At 41.1% G+C, this 22,698-nt stretch overlaps 1 protein-coding gene across 5 annotated transcripts in view; it reads left to right on the top strand.

The window, feature by feature from the left end:
* Phactr1 (phosphatase and actin regulator 1) overlaps positions 1-22,698 on the top strand; it is a 483,448-nt gene that overhangs the window by 11,765 nt on the left and 448,985 nt on the right. For all 5 annotated transcript variants that reach the window (XM_052728473.1, XM_052728475.1, XM_052728478.1 and 2 more), the window contains exon 3: positions 16,045-16,191. In XM_052728473.1, the coding sequence (XP_052584433.1) occupies positions 16,045-16,191 (147 nt within the window). The remainder of the gene's footprint in view (positions 1-16,044; positions 16,192-22,698) is intronic.

Genomic DNA, 22,698 nt, shown 5'->3' with positions numbered 1-22,698 from the left:
ATGAAGCATCTTCTAGGCAGTGTGAAGTGACGTGTGATATGGAATGGGCATCTGAAGAGCGGGATCAGTTTGAATCCCATGTTGATTACAAGGGGCAGTGCAAAGACAGAGAGGTCACAATGCAAAGACGCAGACTCAGAAGAGACTAGATGAGGAGGCAGAAGCCCAAGTACTCAAGACTTTGTTTCCCGAACTAAGGAATTCCAAAGCAGATGTTGGGTCTAACAAAGAACACAGCATAGTAGGGATCTGTGCTCAAACGTGTTATCATGACGCTCACGGATCTGAGGACTGATGAGGGAGAAAGACTGAAGCCAGGGGCACCACTGGCTACTGCAGTGATGCAGACATGACTGGGCAGCAAACAAATGGGTGGATTCAGAAGAGAAAGGGATCTGGAATCATTGAGAAGATTCTCCCTACATGTGTGAGAGCAAGACAGCTGGATACCCAGGAAGGGGTGTGTCAAGACATTCTCGGATGTTACTTTTGGATATTAGAAGTTATTCACCGTGAGAAGGATTATAAGAAGAGAACCAACATGGAGGAAATTAGTTTAGAATGTATTGAATTTAGAGAGTGTGTTGGATCTAGTAATACATGCAAACATCAATATGAAATAAGTTCTACATACACAAATCTTGGTATAGAGACCTCGGAAAGCAATCCAAAATACTCAGTATGGCACAATAGTTCTTGAAAATTATTTATTGACATCTTTTGCAGTGTTTCTGAGTTATATTTCTTCTGAATCTTAATCTTTCCTTTCATATTATTTAGAGGACTGGGAGATAATCAGGAAACACTCTAAATTACAACTTGGACTATAAACACAACATTTTCTCTATATCGCTAATACCAAAAATTAATAGCCCATTTTAAATACTTATATGAAGCAAATGCTTGTAGATGCCAAGACAATTTCAAATTCTGGATTGGGTTTTCATCTGAAGCAATGTTCTGAGTTAGCCCAGAGATGATCATCTAAGAAATAAGTCCCCAAAATAACTCAAAACAAATTCATTCACTGGTGGGAACTGTAGCTTGTCACAGGATGCTGCAGAGGAGAAGAAAAAGAGGTTTTGCTGCAACTGGTTAAAAATAGACCTTACTTTTCTTGTGGACCAATGTAGCAAGATCTCTTGCTTAGTTAATAAAACAATTTGGTGACTAAGTTGGCCAGAGAAGATGGCACTTACCTTAGCCAGATCTCATCTTATCTTTGAAAAGCCAGACCACACTGCAAATGCCCTACAAGGCTGACTTCTACATTGAACCCATAACCCAAGTTCACTCACCAGCCTGGGTATGTACACTGAGGTTGCAAAGGAAAACAAAGGAGAGAAGAGACTTCACTATGTATCAGGGCCTTTATTGTCTCATTTGATCCACAAAGGGGAAATTTGTGGAGTATATTTTTTTATCCCATTTTTCAGATGTTCCAATGATCAAGTAACTTTTCAAGGCCCCACAGCTGTGCAAATAAACTCATAATTAAAACCTTAAACCTTTTGATCCTCTCCACCACATCTTCTAGGTCAATGTTCTATGGTTCAGCATATTTACCAGTGCAGATACTATGAGCAGACAAATAGAATTTAGAGTGTTCACATAGTTCATGTTCAAAGGCAGAATGCCTCAAGAGCTGTATAAGAACATGGCGCCACAGTCATATTATGTAGTTATACTGCAGGGAGAGCTCCCTACAGGGACATTTAATCTTTCTTTCTCAGGAAACTGTCACAAAGGGAGGAGAGACCTCTGTACTTAGTTTGAATTAGACAGGCAACCTTCCTAGGTCTCCATGGGAATTTCTTACAACACTCATAACTCGTTTTTTCTTCTCACTACCAAATGTAGTGCATAATAGTTATAGAAAATACAGACAATCAAGCCAAACCAAACTCAAGCATCACCTAAACTAGGTACTCCTACAGTCTGGTGCATATGCTTACATCCCTGTAATGTACATAAACACACAGTTGTGTGTGCTTTTAATCTAAATGAAGGTCCACAGGTTACCTTTAATTTCTCTATTTTAATTTAAAAATGAATAATTGTTGATTCTCATGATGAATTAATAATCAGACACAGTTTGAAGGAAGGGAGAGAGGTCCATTGTGCTTTGGTTTTGCCCCAAAGGCAACTTTGCCAGCTGGACTGTGTCCCTGAATCAGTTTTTCTGTTATTTACTAGACAGAGTGGCTGACTAATACCCTGTGATCTGATTACCATCAGCAGCCCATCTGTAGACACAACAGAATGCAAATACAATATCCACCTAATCTGCCCTGGGTGGGTCTTCCCTCCAACTCATCCATCAAGGAAAGTCTATGGTCCCTGACTTGCCAACAGCATTCTTCTTGTTCAAGACACACCAGCAGCTACCAGGTCTTTCTAATGTTTTACTCAACAGTGTAATCATGGCAATGATAGAACGTTAAAGCCTAAAGATGCTATATTCAACCGGCTCATCTTACAGATGATAAAGCTAAGCCTTGGGGAATGAACGAAACGCAAGCATTGCTTATTAGTACCTAACATATACTGGAAGCTATGCATGCATGTTTTACTCAAAACTACAAACTTGTCACTGGTTAGATATTATTGCCCCAAATCATATGAAATTAAAGCTTAGAAGGAAAAATATATCTAAACTATATATAACTATAATGCCAGGATTCAAACATAAGTCTTCCCAGCTTTGTAGTTTCCTTCATTTCTAGGGACTAGATGGTTGGGGGTGGAGAGCACTGGATATTTAAATAGTTAGCACAGCTGGATTGTGGAAGAGGAGTTAGTCAAAACCCAGGATCCCAGTGCCTAGGCTGACTACCTAGTTAGGTTCCTGTTGCTGTGACAAACACTTCAATCAAAAGCATGCTGCGGAAGAAGGGATCTATTTGATGGTATGTCATATAGTTCACCATGAGATGAAGTCAGGGCAGGAACTCAAGGCAGGAACCTGGGGACAGGAACTAAAGCAGAGGCCATGGGAGAGCCATGTTTACTGGCTTGCTATTCATGGCTAACTCGGCTTAATTATTAATACAACCCAAGATCACCTGCCCAGGGGTTACATCATCTACAGTGGGTTGTATTCTCCCACATCAATCATTAATTTAAAAAAAAACTGCCCCTCAGGCTTGCCAACAGGTCAATACGATGAAGGCATTTTCTCAGTTGTAGTTCCCTCTTCCCAGATGGCCCTAGCCTGTGTCAAGCTGACAAAAACTAGCCAGTACACTGGTGTTCCTATCTCTACTTGCTATTGTCTTCTTGTAGAGGGACTCAAATAACTCAAGCTAAGAGCCTTTACTTTGAGGTGACTTCCAAATGAGCAAGGCCAGCAGTCTGCTGCATGAGGCTACTGCCAAGCATGTCACCTTTCTGCACACTGAACACGAATTCGGGGTACGACAATCTGAAGACTTTAAATTATGTCATTAATTACCACCTCTATTTAAAACCAGCCATGTAGAAAATGCAAAATTAAAATCATGAGGCTTGCTGTTACCTATACTGTTGAATGAGACTTGGAAAGTGACTTATACACCTTGGCTGGGCATGATCAACATTTAAATAACAGAAGCTGCTTAAGCCTCTGTCCAACTCAATTCAACATGCAAAGCCCGAAACACATTTTCCTTTCTGTATCTAGCATGTTTTAGCAGCCAGCCCCCAGCCACTCTGCACAGGGTCTACTTTAAGAAACCAGGAGGACAGGAAGCAGTGAACATTTGTTGCCCGCCCACCATTTGTCAGGCTCTGTGTTAGGTGTTTTACATTTATTACATAATGTTTTATCCTCTCAAGGCCCAGTGAAAGAGTTCATTTTATTTCTCATTTGCATATAAGGGAACCAAAGCTAAGAGAGCTAGTTTTTTTTTTAAATAAGTCTGATAGGTATTAAGCTTTGGAATTATGCCAATGTTTAATTTCACAACTATAGCCTTGCTTTGGACTATCAAGTAATAATAGTACTCCATACTATTAGTCAAGGTTTATCAAGAATATCCTTTGCCAAAGACTTAATAAGGATTATGTGTTTGCATCCTCATGGAGACTGTAGCAGGGGTGCTATGTTGGTATCCTAGAGTCACAGAGATACTACTTTGTATAAAATCATGAAACTATAAGTACGGGATTTAGGTACAAATTCAGGAAGGCTGACCTCACCCCTGTATTTTCTAAGCAGTACTTCCTGTTTTCTGAATGGAATATAATATTGTCATCATCTTTCTTATCTGTTCATATAAAGTGAAGAACATTAAGGGCCACAAGTTCAGCAGAGGTAAACAAAGAGGGCAAAACTAATTTTCCTAGTGGTACAGAAGTGTGGGAGTGGGCATAAAAATATTTCAGCCACAGAAATCAGGCAGTTTGGACATGCAAAGATGGAAAGAAAAAAAAAAAAGAACACCAGAAAGAGAAACAGGTTTTGTTAATAAGTCTCATGTGAATAAGGACTTTTCAAATTAGGTACAATTTTTCATACAATGGAACAGGCCCTCTGGGAGGGAATTGCCAGGCTGGTGTTAGCGTAGTTAACTAACAGTCTTGCATGTATCTGTATGCAGGCATCAATCCAAGAGAAGATAGGCATCCAAGCCCTAAGGAAGACTCAGCAAGTCACTAGAATCATACAGCTATAGAAATCAGGGTTAGCTCAGTGGCCAGAAGTGGCTTTATCCTTTGGAAAGCCTCTTTCTACTGCATGTGAAGCATGAGTGTGGACTTTGTGGTGGTCTAGTTCTACTCAGACAGACTCTGAGGTGGACAACACTTTCCTAAAATCATACAATGGGGAAGATTTGAGATGGGCCTGGTAGAAATATCACGTGTCTAGAACCTGGGCAGAAATGGTAAAAAAATAAAGCTTCCATCCCTTCTCTGTTACGGACCCTCATAAATTTAGCAGAGAGAAAAGGGAACCAGTGTCAGAAATGTGTGAAATAGACAGCTCCTTTAGTGACAAGCTGAGGAGTGGGGATTAAAAGGCACCAGTGACATTTCTGCATATTCTGAGTTTCTAGAAAAGGCTTTATGCATAGCAAAGAAAAATGTTCCAGGATCTACATGCTAAATTTAGTGTAAGAAAAACCCAGCCTTGGTATGTTTTTGTTAAATCTGCTTAAGATATACAAGTAACTTCAGTGGCCTGGATTGGTATTGCAATCAATGACATCCATGTGCATTGCTCACATTTTGTGTTTTCTACGGGATAGTTTGCCACAGTGACATAGTATCAGGTTACATGGTGAGGTCTACAATTGCTTACATTTCTACCTCTTGTCACATATACCAAGTGGTGAAGTGTGTTTCCTTCATGCAGCCTAGACCCCCAATCTGCTTAAATACATTATACAAGATTCAATTTTTAACAAAATGTCAAGATCCTCTAATTAATCCAAAACAAAATACTCTTAATATTATTACTGCTTGTCCACAGACTCAGGACTTACCTAACAATGATAATTTTTTCATATTTTTTTTTAGAAAGGGTGGGCCCTCATCTCTATCTGACCTCTGAAAATTCTTATAAAGAAAAAGGAATGAATATGTTTTTACTGGATTTATTCTCTTGTCTTTATTATTTCCATAATTTATCTATCATCAATTTATCGCTCCTCTATCCATCCATAATCAGTCTAGAGGGATGTGAATGTGTGTGTAGATAATTATTTTATAACTACAGTGCATTGATCAGTCACAGTAGCGTTTTAACTTAGCCTGCTCTTTGTCTTTCCCTGTAAGCTGACAGGGACTTAAAGCACCCTTCCACTGCAGGACAGAATCCAGGCCAAGGTCAGATCAACCCAAGGTTATGGTCCAGGACAGCCCAGTCTAGGGTCCGATCTCTTCTGCTTTTTTGACCCTGGAGTGTTTCTACGGCCTTAAGTTGCCCTTTATGACATCATCATTTGTGAAAGACATGGTTCTTCTCTCCCTTTATAACAGACCACTCCTAATTCAATGTTGTCTGCTATATTCTCATGATAAGACTCAAGTTTGCTCCTTCTAGCCTAGAATAGTCGTCCAAAAGTAACATTACATTTTTCTCTGGGTGTCCTATGTGGAGATACCCTGTACCCAATTGTCCTTTACTGGGAGTGGCCATTTTTATTGCTCAGGCAAAATGCTGTCCAGTTTGTACCTTGAAACCAATGGGGGAGGGGGAAGGAACATTAAAGCCAGAAAATCTCCCTGCTCCTCCTCAAGCTTTCCCCTGGATTTAGCACCTCTGTTGGTTTTTTCTTGATCTTTCCCCCCTTGCTTGATGTTTACAGTAATGGTTACAAAGTGATGATTTTACAACAGCTGCCTCCATATTAAGTTAGCTCTCAGCATTCTGCTGGGGAAAAAAGCAAGAGTCCTTTCTCTTCCTGCACTCATTCATTCATTCATTTATGCATGCATGGATAAAGGTTTATCCCCAGGACTCACGAATGTCTTCTTTTACTATAACATCTCTTGTTAGTGGATGTCATAGATTTTTGTCTCCAAATTATCCCAGGTTGGATGGAAGCCTCTTCAATCTGGCTTTTTTTCCCTGGGTTTTTCCTCTTTTCATTTTAACATTGATCAAGGCACAAGAACTGCTAGCAATTACTTTATTCCTTGCACACATTCCAATACAGTTACCTTATTATGTTGTCAGAGCAGGGTACTTTAAAAAATTAAAGGTATCTAAAAACCTGTTTTCAATAAGAGAGAAAGAGGAAAACTTAAAAGCTAAACCTACACATAGAAAAATAGAGAATTCTTAAATACATAGATAAAAATTTATATGGTACACAGACACATGCTGACAAAACACTTATACATGTAAAAAATATTAAAAGTGTAGATACTAGAGATAGTTAAGATAATATCCCCAAGTTAATGGTCAAATAAACAATAAAAAACATAAGATGTTAGCATAGTGTAATATGAACATTCCCCAAATGGTCTAAGTCATTAATAAATAATTGGCATCCATTTATTTGTTATTAATAGTATGTTTTCACAAACATTTAATACTTATCTTAAAAAATATTGCTCAAATTAACTTGCATATCTTAATTAGCTAGAAGTATTTCATAATATTATTCTTTAGTGATAAATGTCACATCTTCCTCTCATGAATAAATACAAAATGTGTATAATATGAAGCTTTTTTAGAAGCTTTGCTGAAAAGTATCATTACCACTCAGAATAAGATGGGAAGTTTGTTTTACATCCCAAAGTAAACTATGCTTCTTAGTGGCCTAAGAATGATGTATCTATGGAACATCAGCCTCCGTCACAGACCTTATCCTTTAGCTTCAAATAAATGGGCACATTCAGTATTTGCTCTTTTAGAAAATGGCTTCTTTTTTTCAACATTAAATCTGTGAGATTCACTCATATATTTGCTCATAGCAGTAATCTCTTATTTTAATGGTGTATGATACTGAAAATATAACAGAACTTAAATTCTAATACTAATTTTATCTATTCTTTAAAAATTTCATATATATACAAAGTACTTTGATCATATCCACCCACCACTACCTCCTTCCAGCTCTCAGCTACTGCCCACCATACTGTTTGTCCTCACAACTTCATATCCTTCTTTTTTTGTTGTTATTGATAATCTCTAGAGTTCAATTAGTGCTGCCCATATGAGCACAGGTGAGAGACCATACACTGAAGTGTGAGCAGTCTAACAGCAATCATATTCTCAGCAAAAGAGAAACTCTTCCTCCCCAAGCAGCTACCAGTCCTCAATAGCCCCTCCAGTAGGGGATATGACTAAGAGGCTCTCACAATCTATGCTGGACTTTTTATTGGCTTAATCTTATGCTGGGAACCACAACTGCTGTGAGTCAATCCATACAACAGACATATAATGTCCGGAACTCAGCATCCCATGTCTCTCCTCTCCATCTGCCAGTTCATACATTCTTTATGCCCCAACTTCCACAATGTTCCCATCTTGAATGGCTGGCGATTAATATAAATGACTATCTGCTATGGAGCATTCACCATTAGTGATACATGGCATTTTGACTACTTATGAGTCTCTACATTAAACACTAACCACTGCACAAAGAAACTTTTTTAACCAAAGTTGAGGGCAACACAAATCTACAAGTTTAAACACAAATATTTAGAAGACAGTTTCACAGCATGATCTCATAGCAAACCCCCATGAATAGGTTTTTCCCTTGGGTCTGTGTTCTTTACAGTCATGGGCTACTAACCAGGAATAAAATCCCTCCTATGGAGCAAGCCTCATAGCCAGTCAGAACTCAGATGGTTACTTATATAACCATTGTGTCACTATTACACCAATGGGAATGTCATGCCAGGCAGGTCAGTATTGCAGCATGCAGGTCCAGCACTGAATGAGATAATTGATGTATTTTCTCCCCATCAGTTTGTGTCACCTTCTGGCACTACATAAGTTCATCCCTTTCTTCCTACATTACAAAGATATTCTTAGCCAAGTCACAGGACTGTTCGAACGTATGTCTGTTTTTAGGTCTTCTATTGATCTAGTCACTTTACATTATTTTTATATTCTGTGCTGTCATGAATCTTCGTGTCTAATACTATAAATCCTATAAATTCATGCTCATTTGTTAAGATCATGCTGATTATTCTCCCTTTGCACTCCCATGTACATTTTAGAATCAGTTGTCAAATTTCTTCAAAAATGCTTAGATTTGTTTGGAATTACACTGAATCTACGGGCCAGTTTTAAAAGATGTCTTAACACTGATTTTCCTTTAAATTCCTGAAAGTTATCATAGTATATTAATCCCATTACCCATTTTATTTAGGTCTTCTTAATTTATGTTCATGAAGATTCATAGTTTTTATGTAGAATTATTATTCATTTTTATTAAAAATTTTTCATAGTTATTCATGTATTTCAATGTCATTGTGTATGGTACTTAAAAATTTTTACTTGCAGGACATTGAGATGGCTCAGTATATAAAGGGGCTTGCCACCAAATCTGACAACTTGTGTTCAATCCCTGGAATACACATGGTGGAAAAAGAGAAACAACTCACACAGGTTTTCCTCTGACCTCTGTAATCATTGTGGTACCTTGTGCACCTTGGCACAGGCATGTTCAACCCCATAATAAATAAATAAATACATACATACATACATACATAAATACATAAATACATAAATTTTAATTAAAAATAATACAAACATATCCAGTGATATTGTGAAAATTATTTATTTTTAATAGCCTATGTACTCTTAAGGATTCTGTGTATATACAATTATAACAAATATGACTAGCAAAATATTTGTTCTTGCTTTCAAATTAATTACATCTTACACTTATTTTGCTTGCCTTATTTATTTATTTAGGACCTCTAGTGTAATACTAAATCCATATGATGAGAGTCAACATAGTTGGAACAATTTTTTAAATCTAGCTACTCCCACCTCATCCTTCAAACTCTGATTCAGTAGTTCTTCTCAGGGACATACAAAATCCACAATTTAGTAATGGTGGCACACACCTAAAATGCCAGCACTTGGAGGCTGAAGCAGGCAGATTCTAGTGTGACAACAGCCTGGAACACCCAGGAAAACTATATTTCAAAACAAATAAAGAAACAAAGGTCAAAGCTCACCTGGTTCTGATGTAACAGTGTTCTATAAGTACATGCTGAACAATATTTTTAAAGGATAAATTTTACTAACCTCAAGTATTTTCACAGTAAGAATCTATTACCCTAATTTTCTTTGTCTTCATATCTCTATTCTCTTCTGTAGGAATTATGGGTGTATAAAATGTTTCTTTTGAGACCCTAGTATATAACTTGTATTTCTGGCTCCAGCTCTGGAAATAATATGCATGAAGGCTCTGGAACTTTAACTGTTTGGCTAGCTGTAGAAAAGATAAGAAAACATTGTACTTTCCTGGGCCAGCAGACATATTTTAAAAAGAAGCAATTACCATTTAAAATTTCTATTTGGTAGTTGTTGAGGTCACAACTGAATTAAGTTCTCTCATGTCTACATAGATCCCCATACAATAATATGGGTACTGTCACATGATGGAAACAATATGGAGAATAAATTCTAAAGAATTTATCTGTGAAATACATGTGAATACTATGAAGCAAGATGGAGACTAGCAGATAGCCTATTATTTCCTAAATGTAATTATATAACAAAGAAAAATGTCTCTTAAGCCCGAGAGACAAAAAAATGTCAAGGATTTTTATGGAAAATACCAGAATAACTTTCCTAGCTTCCTGTCTGTTGCTGTGATAAAGACCATGATCAAAATCAGCTTGGGACATGAAAGCATTTATTTGACTTACATATGCCAAATCACAGTCCATTGAGGGAAGTCAGAGGGAACTCAGGAAGGAATCTGAAGACAGAAATGAAGAAGAGGCCATGGAGGAATGCTGCTTACTGGCTTGCTCTACCTTGTTTGCTCAGCCTGGTTCTTATAGGACCCAGGACCACCTGCCCAGGTAGTGGCACTGCCCTTACTGGGTTTGGTCCCCCCAAATCAATCATGCATCAAGAAAATTTCCTACAGATTTGCCTATGGGTCATTCTAATGGAGGAATTTTCTCAATTGAAATTTCTTCCTCCCAAATGACTTTGGCTTGTATCAAGTTGACATATATATATATATATATATATATATATATATATATATATATATATATATAGTCTAATCAAGACAGTAACACAGTAGCTACAAATAACTATAGAGTGTTGAAACTGGGCAGGGCCTTTTCATGTTGCATGTGAGCTGAGCCTCACACTTTACAGGTGATGTGACAGAGATCATCCATTGCCAGTGTTAGTTAATAAGATAACACTAGTCATCGGATGGTACCCACCACCCTTGATTCCCATCCCAAGGTTCTTCTGAGGCCATCCAGCCAAACATTTCATGAAAAGAACTTATGCATATGAGACACATAAAGAATATGGAAATATTGTAACAATGTCACAATGAGTTCTTCATGTGTGATGAGAGGGAAATGCAGAAAAGGGATTGACCTCTAAGAGGATGGTTAGAGCTAAAGAAAAATGCAAGAAAAAAGGGAATGTGGAAAGAATTTTAAAAACATTTGCAAGACAAAGAAGAAAGCATATTAGGGAAGGAGAAAAATGGAAGATAATGATCACAAATGAAATAGAATAATAACTGAATTCAACAGTATGCAGCAAGGCATAGTATTCCATTACCATTTTCTTTAAAAAGTGAATCTATCTAAAAGTACTTGAATAATAGAATAGTCTATAGTTAACTTATATGAAAAATGTATGTAGCTAGGTGTGGTAGCAATACCTGCACTCCCAGAACATAAGGCAGATGCAGGAGAACAACTGTAAGTTCTAGGCCAGCCCATACACATAATTGGGCTATAGAGCCAGATTCTGTCAACAACAACAATAATAATTTGAATCTCTATAAATGAAGGTAAACCTAAAGCTACTCACAGCATTTAATCCTTAATCAACATCTAACGTATTAAATGAGTAAGAAATAGGAACTTTTCACAGATTTATTTTTCTATATCAAGAATAAATATGTGGAGTTAAAGAAACACTGGGAAATCTCTGACTAGCTAGTCCTCCAAACAACTTTATCATTCTTCTTCACGCATGGCTCATGAATAACATGAGAGGGAATCCCAGGCATTTTAAACAAAAAGCCCTACATTAACTCAAAGGGAAATGGTTTATAAAACATGCAGAGGTGTTTGAGCTTCTTTACTTTCTGTTCCTTCTGAAGAACCGAAACCAGCATGTCATGATTATGTGCTAAGGATCCATTCACCTTTTCCCCATTACAATACAGTCGTCTTTTTGAAAATCTGTGTTTCACTGAGAATACACAGGACATAACAATCAGTCAAATATAATAGATGAGTGAATTTAAACTGTGCCTAGAGCCTGGCATAGTGGTGTATACCAGTAACTCCAGCAACCAGAAAGCTGAGGCAAGTGGATAGAGAGTTCAAAGCCAGAGAGGGCAACAGCGTGAATCCAGGGCCAGCCTGAGCTACATAACAAGATTCTGTTTCAAATACATAAGTAGATGAATAGATAGATAGATAGATAGATAGATAGATAGATAGATAGATAGATAGACAGATAGATAGATCTGGTACACCAAACATCTACAATTAGCATATCAGCCAGTTATGTATATCTATCCTTCATCCTCAAATTCAAGCAATATTGGAAAATACAGGGGGGAATTACATCTGTACCATACATGAAAAGACTTTGTTCTTGTCATTATTCCCCATGCAATATAACATAGCAACTATTTACATCAATTCTACATTGAATAAATTATTAAAAGGGAACTGGTTGATCTACAGGTGAGTTAAAGCATACAGAAAGACATGCAAATATTTTATATAAGGATCTTGAATATTTTAGGCTTTTGGTACCCACAATGAGTCCTGGAACCACCTCCTGTGGAAGGCATAGTATCTGAATCCAGGGAGATATTGACAATGTAGCACGGATATTAGAAGGTCTTATTAATAAAAACAAACCTGGAGCCAGGTATTGGGGTGAACACTGAAAGATCAGAGAAGCAGAACAAGCCACAGCTTCCTCACCTCGCCAATTCCTCAGGTGATCCTGTTTCTTCAGACTGGAAGCTTCTGTGTCCTCACCCAAATGGATCTCAGCTGAACTGTTGCTCAAAAGCCTAAAAGCTTAACCAGACTCTAGTTCCTGTTCCTCATGCCTTATATACCTTTCTGCTTCCTGCTATCACTTCCTGGGATTAAAGGCGTGAGTCACCATGCCTGGCTGTTTCCAGTGTGGCTTTGAACCCACAGAGATCCAGACGGATCTCTGCCTCTGGAATGCTAGGATTAAAGGCATGTGTGCCATCATTTTCTGGCCTCTGTATCTAGTGGCTGTTCTGTTCTCTGTCCCCAGATAAGTTTATTAGGGTGCATAATATTTTGGGGAACACAATATCACCTCAATTGACTTGGTCCCCAAGTTAGCCACTCATTAGTTACTCAATGCTCTTTCATTCCTTTCATCTTTCCTTCTTCCTCTCTCCCTCCTTCTCGCTCTTCTTTTATTCAGAAGCATCTTCTGAACATTTCCTATGTGCTAGGGCTGCTAGTTAATTTTTATCAACTTGGCACAAACTAGAGGCACCTAGGAAGAAGGAACCTCAATTGAGGAACTACCTCCATTAGATGGCCTGGGGGGAGCATTTTCTTGAATGCTAACTGATGGAGAAGGGCTTAGCCTACTGCGGGTGGTACCACTCCTTGTCATGCAGTCCTGGGTTATATAAAGTAACTGAATGTGAGCTTGAAGGCAAGCCAGTAAACAACGTCCCTCCATGGTCCCTGCTTCAGTTCCTTCCTCCAGGTTCCTGCCTTGGTTTCCCTTGATGATGGAATGACAGACTATAGCCTGTAAGCCAAATAAACCTCGTCCTCTTCCGAGTTACTTTTGGTCAGTGTTTAGTGCAGCGATAGGAAGCAAACCAGGGCAGTAGGCTCACAGCAGAAATACATTCTTAGGGGAACACGAAAAGTTCAAAGAGATCTGCGGTGTAGCACATTACCACAGGGGCAGGTCTATCCAAAACGCGTCAGATATGGGCCATCTGAGTGGATTCTAAGGAAATAGTGGGAGAGAAAGGTACAATGAAAGGTTGAAGTTAGGCTTGGGGGTTAGGGGAGCAGGCAGTGAGTGATAGGATATGCAATCTCAGACTAATGTGTGTAGAACTTGTAACACGAATCCTAAATGGTCTTTTTAATAAAAAAAAAAAAAACCTGGAACCAGATATTGGGTTAAATGTTGAAAGATCAGAGAGACAAAGGAACAAGTCACTACCATGTCTCACAGCACCAACTCCACGAATCCTCTGACTAAATGTCTCTGAGTCATCAGTCAAAAGGGCTCCAGCAAAAAGGGCTTTAGTTCCTATCTCCTCACACCTTATATACCTTTCTCTGCCCAGCCATATCACTTCCTTCCTAGTGCTGGGATTAACTGAGTGTGTGCTTCCCCAAATATTGGTAACAAAGACATGAGATCTCAAGTGCTGGGATTAAAGGTGTGTGCCACCACTGCCTGGCTCTGTTTCTCTCCTAGACTGAATCAATCTCATGTAATCCAGGCTAGCTTTGAACTCACAGAGATCCAGATGGATCTCTGCCTCCCGAGTGCTAGGATTAAAAGTGTGTGCCACCTCTGTCTGGCCTCTATGTTTAATCTAGTGGCATGTTCTGTTCTCTGATCTTCAGGCAGATTTTTATTAGGGTACACAATCTATCACCACAAGAACTAGTTGACAATTTAGAGATTAAGTAGTTAGGGAAGTAGTTCAGTACTGGAAGAGGAAAGGAAGAGACAATATCAAGACAAACAGATTATGAAATATTTCAAAGAGACCAAGAAAAAGATGGATCTAACTGTTAGGAAGACATTGGTGGCCTTTTAAAATGACGTTGGTAGAGAGATGAAGTTAGGAAGCAGGAAATGGAATGAAAGAAGAGAACAGGAAGTAAGAAAATGGGAATCCTAGGGTGCTGGAGTTCCATAGGAAGGTCGAGCAAAATCACAGAGACTGTGTTTGAGGTTAGAGAAGCAGCGAAGCCAAGGGTGACAATGACTATGTGAAAGCAAGGGTCCAGTGGAGAGAGACTGGGGAGCCCAGAGAGGGGTGAGTATAAAATGAGAGGGAATTGGCAGCTGCAGTACAGAGGAGAGAGCCTTGTAGAGCCTGAGCTGGGAGACCAAAGGGCAGGAAGCCATACTGAGCTCTCCTTTGTACCAAGGAGGTCAGGGTATCCACCTGCTGGCGTGGGGCACTTATTAGACTGAAGAATAGTGACATCAGGGCAGAAAAAAGATCCTGTGTGATAAGACTCAGAAAGACACACACAAAGGAGTTTAGCCCATCAATAGTTTCAGTGGTGGCATCAAACAGGTTCTGATCACACCCCCAGAAAACCTTCTGGCTCGTGTGCTGTGTTTTGTGGAGTGTTACAGTCAGGCAGTACAAATGTTCAAAGGAATCCAAGCTGCTTTGACCGCTGCCTCTCCTTCAGCGACAATGGTGCAGAGCTGTCAAAGAGAAGTCCAGTGCAAACATCGTTATTTGTATTAGATGTGACCGAAAGCAAAAGCTGAAGATTCACGTAGTAGGTATTTATGTAGAGGGAAGCGCATCCTACACCTTAGTGAATGTGGAAGAGGCCCATGGGTTCTGTGAATAAGCCTGGTGTGCATTGAAAATATCAATTATAAAGCCCAGCCTACCAAACCTGAGCACACTCTCCCACCGTGTCCCACCCTAAGCTGTAAGAGGCAAGATAAGAGAGCTTCCAAAGAAGCCATTGCCTGTTTCAAACTTTATTTGGGCTTCTAGTTGGGAGGGACAGAACAGAGAGGTTATCCTGGAAAAGGTAGGTGCCCTACCCCAAGGCAAATGGGGCAAGAGTGACAGGCTCCAGGAGTGGCATCAGGGAGCAGAACAGCTGGCCTCTGTGGTCCTCCAGCAGCTTCAGGCTAGAGAGTCCCCTGGGTTGTAGAGACTGTAGCCGCCTGCGCTTGAAAGGAGAGAAAGTGTATTTGGCGGGAGAGGGCACAGTGCTGACTGGGCATCTTGGCTTTAGAGTCTTCCTATTCGCATTAGCCTATCTGTGCCAGTGGCTGAGACAGGGCTGCGGCAGGAGGCGGGGTGTTGGCCAAGAGCACTGACCCTTTGGCCCGCCGCTGGGAGAGGAGTTAGGGGGAGCCCTGGGCACAGACCAGGGCTAACCTGATCTTGCTCCAGTCCACCAATCCTTAACGGATTTTCTTTCTCTCCCTTCACCCTTTTCTCTGCTCTCTTTCTCTCATTCTTTCTCTTCTTCTTTTTCACCTTTTTCCCTCTCTCCCCCACCCTCCCTGCCCCTTTCCCCTCCTCTCCCCTCCCCCTCCCCTCCCCCTTTCTATGTGTGTGAGCCTCCTCCTTTCCTCTCCTCCCCCTTTCCGCCTCTCTCCCTCCCCCTCTCTCCATCTCCTTCTCCTCTCAGCTCGCCGGGCGACCCTGCTCCTGCCTCCCACATTAATGGCGGCTTCTTCGGAGGATGACATAGACCGGCGGCCCATCAGAAGAGTCCGCTCCAAGAGCGACACGCCATATCTCGCAGAGGCCAGGATCTCCTTTAACCTGGGGGCAGGTAAGGACGCCCCTCGCCTTCGCCTGGGTGTCTAGCACCTGCTTCCTTCCCTCCCTTCCTCCTGGGCCGGATCAGCCCCCGCCCCTCCCTGGTGCCCCCTCCCTGCGCCCTCCTGCCCTGCGGGCGCCCTGCTCTTCCACTCTCTCCCTTTGTGTCGCCCGCGTGGGGAAGGCGTATGTATATGTGTGTGTGTGTGTGTGTGTGTGTGTGTGTGTGTGTGTGTGTGTGTGTATTGCAGAGGTGGGGGAGGGGAGCGCGTAGAGCCTTACACCCAACCAGTGACACCCACGCGGGCTTTCCCCTTCCAGGAAGAAAAGAAAGTGTCAGTGGTAACAATGACCCCAAGAATCACTGGCGGGGAGGGAATGCCGCGCGGCTGTGGGCGGAGGAGATGGCCGGGCTTCCTGGATGAGGCTGTCGCCGCCGGCAGGGTTACTACAGGGTGGAACTTGTTGGTGACATTCAGACGCGGGTGATTTTCTCTGGAGGGTACCCCCTCACTGATGCGGGGGAGGGGGCGGGGCTGACTGGGGAACAGCGGCTGGAAAGCCAAGTTGGTGGTAAAGAGGAAAGCAGGAAAGCCTGGTATGCAGCAAGCAGTTGGGTGGACTCCATGAGTTCCAAGTGGCCCAGACAGAATTAAGTGAAAAGGGAGAGTAGGATGGGGAAGGAGGGAAAGAGGAAAAAAAAAAAGGAGAGAAGGGAGGGAGGGGGAAGGGGAAAGAGTAAATGAAGGGACCCAGAGATTCAGAGTTACTATGCTTCAGGGGTGTGCCTCAGGCACCCCTGGTCACCTAACAAGAGACACCAGTCTGTCCCTTGCCGCTTCTGCTCCAAACTCACGGCGGAGTTGCTCTCTCCTAAGAAGTTTTCACCACTAACTTCACAGACCACTTCTTCTGAATGGCTCCTAACCCCCAGCCCTCCCTACCTGTATTTCTTCCTCTCCATGCTGCCTTCTCTAGGCAAAAAGACTGAGAGCTTTCCCCTTAAGGCTCAATTTTAAACGAAGTTTTAAAAATCAGACAGCACTTCTTAAAAAAACATTTAAGAACTGAATTGGTGTGTCTGTGTGTGTGCGAGCGAGTGCATTTTGTGCACACGTGTGTGCTGGAACAAAGAATAAGTATGTGATGTCCTGTGGAGAAGAGTTTAGACACAAGACTGCTGCTTGGAGAAAAAGATTCACTGGGTCAGCAACTTTTTAATGGCTAAAACAGTGAGAACTGACTGGGCCAGAGTAACAAAGTATGTTTTTTTTCTTAGTGATTTGACTCTTCAAACGATGTGTATGTGGCCACTACCTAAATGGTTGCCCTTGCTTTGTAATTGGAGGGGAGAGACCTTCAGTGTGGAAGTCTGGTCATTGTGGTATGCTGTGGTAGTTGATAGTGCTCCTCTGGGAATCCCTGCTTGTGACTTCCAGGTCCAGCACATGTTTCTGAGAGGTCTTCCAAAGAACTGGAAAGTGCTTCTTTTAGGAGGATGAACATTGTTCTCCCAGACTAAAGATATTAGGAATTTTTGGTGTCTTCAACTTAGTAGAAAAGAAAGTGAACTAAAGTACAGTTCGTAAAGATGGTTTGCCTTCCTGGTAGTGCTATAACAAAGTAATAGAATAAAGCACTAAAGAAGGGTCTCAAGTTCCAGCTACCAATTACACTGAACCCCAGATTCAAACCAATGACTTAATCTTTTATTCTGGTTAAATTGCTCTGGAGTCCAACTAAAAGACTGGTTCAGACATAATATGTCTTCATCTCATCTAGAAATAAACAGGCCAGACATGGACCCAGTCCCCACTGTGTCTCCCTAAAGGTACAGAGAACAAGATCAACACCAGGTAGAGAAAATGCTGAAGGCCTCAGGCAGCCACAGCTCTGTAAGGCGGGCTGAGGAGCTGTCCTGGCTTCCTAGTGCTGAAGTGAAAGATGGGGCTCAGAGACATGGCTGCCTGAAGGACAGCAGTGAGGGGAGTGCTCCTGTGATGTCTCTGAGGGAATCCCGGGAAAATATATTCCCCAAAAGCATTTCTATTCCTGGCCCCCACCCACACACACACTGCTGCCTGTTTACTGTGTCTAATGTCTACTGCTCCATGCTCAAATGGGACTTTTTTCCCCTCTCTCTCTCATGTTAGACTGCCTGCTCACTCCTGGGGCTTTCTTTATTTTCCAGCTGGTTTCTGGTTGCTTTCTTAACAAAGTAGATGCACTCACAGATGTGCCTTTCTACTGTGTTTAAAAGTAATTGTAACCCCTGATTTAAAGGAAGAGACAAAGCAAACAGCCTTGTTTATCTCCTTAAGCAGAAAGCTGTAATTAAGCTATTAGTGTCATTTTCAGGGCTGCTGAACAGGGGAGCCTGCACACTCTCAATAAATTGTATAATCTGGGTCTAGCAAGATTTGCCTCTTAACAGCAGTTTATAAACAACTAGTCCGGCAAGCAGTGCTCTGTTGTTTCCTTCTTCCCACCAGACACAAAGTTATTCTTTGTTACTTCTGAATAAACTCTCACCCTATTAGAGTACTTTTGTCAAATAGTTGCCCCCCCAAACCCACTCATTGTGTATAAGTCCATCTTTAATATTTTACACATTTTGCAATGCTCAAAGAAGATACTTACACACATGTATTCATTTTTCTTGATGATCATGAATTCATTTTAGATACAAACTCCTTCCACTAACCCATATAATTGCTGAATAAAGAGGACTGGATATTTTGAAAACTGATCAAATACTTTAAGCGTTCTTTCAACTATACCCTGTCCCTGACAGAACTTAAGAACATCATTTTGGAAACAAGTCCAAAGTTGAGTGTAAGATCTACTTCTTCACCTACACCCTCACAACAATTAGATAAGAGTAATAAAGCATAGATCTTTCACAACTATGTGGAAATACCAACTTCAGTTGTGTCTAGACTGAGAGAGAATAGAAATTTTCTGAGCCATGTCTTTTATTTAACCCATATAGCCCTTCCTGGGTTTTAAGCTACTGTTCAACATTTCAAAGTTACAAGTATTGATAGATGGATGCTTGCTGAAGATAATGTCAATGCTAAAGAAATTGAAGACAATGTATCACTGTAGGGCATTCAGACACCAGGTCTTATTTTGGACAGTGGGGGCAGAGGGTTACTTATTTTTCCTAAGAAGTTCAAATTGTTGAAAGGATATTGTGTAACAGGGAGAGGGTTTGCACTGCCAGTAGCAGTAATGAACATCACTAACCTTTAGCTTGAGAGAGTTTATCTTCTTGCCTTATGAAATCATTTACTCACTGAATTGAAGAGGCAGGTACCTTCCTTATGCTCTCTCCACTTACCTGTATATTATATGATATAGAATATTCGGTATGTAAGTGACACTAAAACTGAAGTTCTATATAATTATGCACTGAAGTGAATGAAGGTGTTATGTGATGGAAGATAATTGATGTATGTATAAAATATCTTAAAGAGATGTCAAGTACAAAATTCTAGCTTCCTTCTGATTAATTTTAGACCATCTAACCCACTCCCCCATATACTATGTGACACATAAGAAGACATGTGTGTGTGTGTGTTTTACACACATGCATGCATATGTACAGGTGCATGTGAAGAGGCCAGAGGACACTGAGTGACCTCATCACTCTCCACCTTAGTCCTTCAAGAAAGACTTAGTGGATCTAGGCTTATAACCACCTAGCTCCAAGATCATCTAACCACTCCCCACCCCTCATAGAAAGAGTTGCCAAGTGTGAGATGTTTGCTAAACATCTAAGTGGAGATATCAAACAAGCAACTACACAAGTGTCTAATTCAAATGAGGTTATACATAGAAGTCAATAGTTACAACCATACACAGAACATGTACTAGACAGACAGCATTTACTAACTGTGCTGTATTGAATACTTTATAGGCATTGCCCATTCATGTCTCACAATGACTCTAGGAGACTGGCATTATTCCTGTGTGTGCATGTAAACTAGGTCATAGAGAAGTTATAATGTAGTGAACGCACTACAGCCAAGAAGAACTGGAATTTAGATCATGAGATACAGCATCAAACTCTATGTTCTGAAAGGTCATGATTAATCCCAAAGGGTAAACTAACATCACCAACTCTTTCCAGAGGTCATTTTTTTTTTTTTTTTTTTTTTTTTTTTGGTTTTTCAAGACAGGATTTCTCTGGGTCACTTTGCACCTTTCCTGAAATTCACTCTGTAGCCCAGGCTGGCCTCAAACTCACAGTGATCCGCCTGTCTCTGCCTCCCGAGTGCTGGGATTAAAGGCGTGTACCACCACCGCCCAGCTCAGAGATCACATTTAAAGCTGAATATAGCTGAAGGACATAAAGAAATGGAGATAGGAGCATATCCTAAATGGAGATAGGAGCATATCCTAAATATGCTCCTATCATATCAGCATTACAAGACAGAACTGTAGCTGAGACTCATTGTTAGAAATGCACTTCATCTCACCCTCCTGGACTCACACATATACTTATAACTGTTAAGTATACTCGGATGCTTTCTGTATGGTTCTAGCCTATTCCTCCTGCTCTGTACCATTCTAATATATTTTAATTATAAAACAACTGGTTACAATCCATTCAAATGACTCTACAACTCACAATTTGATAAATATTACTTAATTGTTGGCTTTCTATGGGATTTTTCTGAATTTGGAATATTTGCAAAGAAATAGCACTTGATTCTTCCGAATGGTTGAGACTGAGGTAAATTTTCTTCTCTTACCCAGACTGAATCAAGGGAATAGAAAAAAGGACTATGAAGTCAGGACTGGTGTAGCCCTCGAGTACCACAGGTACAGGCGGGGGGCAGGGGAGGAGATAATTTTAGAAGCCCACAGAGACAATGTAATTTCTTTTAAGTTGAAAACAGCAATGAACAAGCAAGCCCATAAAACGTATTTGTCATTATACCATCAATACATAAGATATAGTTTATGAGCCCCGACAAGAGTGAAAATAAGGACGGTGAGGGGGGCCTTCTTTATTGATGAAGGACAGAATTTGGAGACTTCCTGGGTTCTGCTTCCCACTCGGCCACCAGCTGTGCCATCTTTTGTGAGGCATCTCATTCTCCCTTCCTTCAGTCCTCTGGGTTCTCTGTAAAATAGAATTGATGGAGGTTTGTTTTGAAGACCCAATAATTTAATGAATGTGAAACCCAGAGTAATGCTGGGCACACCGTGAATGTTTGTTATCCCAAGTGGAGAAAGAACACTCTCCTGCTTCTCTCTTCTGCTGCGTCTTCCGTCCATCTTTCTAAGGTACACCTGCCTCCCAGCCATTACTTCCACCACCATCAGCACCAGTACCACCACAACCATCACCCCCACCACATGACCCCCACCACACATCTGTAATCCCAGGACTTCTCCAGCCATATGGAAAGCAGAGACAGGAGAGAGAGATTGGGGAGAGAGAGAGAGAGAGAGAGAGAGAGAGAGAGAGAGAGAGAGAAGAGAGAGATTTTCTAAAAAGCATAACATCTTACCTTTGGGTAGTTAAGGGGGGTGTCTTCTCTTCTTTGGTGGACACGAAGTTCTGTGATGATTTACAGAATTGCTGTTTCCCAAAGCCCAAACCCCTGCATATGATCTGCATCACATTCTTAACCTATATAACAGTCTGCCTAATTGTCTTTGTCCCTTTGAGAACCAAGATTGAGAGTGCTCTCCCATAGTAAATTGCCACATGATGGACAGAAGCACATGTGGTCTGAGAGACTGGGACAGCTTTCATTTTCTACCTCTGGCAAAGTAAGACATAGGAACAAAAACTGAAACATAAACTAACCCCCCTAAGGTGTTGCCTTTGCCAGGGCCAAAACCTAAATTCCACCTCTAGCAGTCCCAAGGGCTGAACACATTTACCATTGTATCAACTGAGGTCATGTTCACACATCTGCTGTCAGTTCTTCCTGTGTAGAGCGTGGTCTCCATAGAATCTCCTTCTCACTACAAGACACAGTGCTTGAGTTTTACAAGTGCTTTCGGACTTCAGAATTCTTCTGACTTCTCATTGCTGTCCTGACATCCCCATGTGAGGGGGATGCTCAAGAAGGAACCTGAAAGCACTTGTATCCCACCCTAGAACCACGGGGAATGCCACAAGGGGCTTTGACCTTGCTGGGTACCAGACAACCAAATAACCTGCTGGCACTCCTTCCATGACCTCCTGTCCTCTCCTTTTCCCCTCACCCTCTCTCTTCCCCCAGCTAAATGCCCTAATATTTGCTTTAGCCTTACAAAGACATAAGCGGAAGTTTCAAAGCAAAACCTTTATTTCTGAGAGAGAAAGACTTAAATGTCCCCTGTGGATGCACGGAAGTCTAGGGCTGCTCATTTCCTCCCACTCACACCATGGAATTACAGTTTGCACAGCTGTGGAACCAGCTGCCCTGCGTTTACTCCAGACCTCGCTTGCACTGCCTTGCAGCAGGAGCCTTGTTATAGACGGATCACAAAGCTGGCTGGATCCAGCTCAGCC

Source organism: Peromyscus californicus, unplaced genomic scaffold, assembly GCF_007827085.1.
Source record: "Peromyscus californicus insignis strain IS unplaced genomic scaffold, ASM782708v3 Scaffold_8__1_contigs__length_139910024, whole genome shotgun sequence".
Taxonomy (NCBI): Eukaryota; Metazoa; Chordata; class Mammalia; order Rodentia; family Cricetidae; genus Peromyscus; species Peromyscus californicus.
Note: the sequence above shows the minus strand (reverse complement) of the source record. Positions and strands in the feature narration are given on the sequence as shown.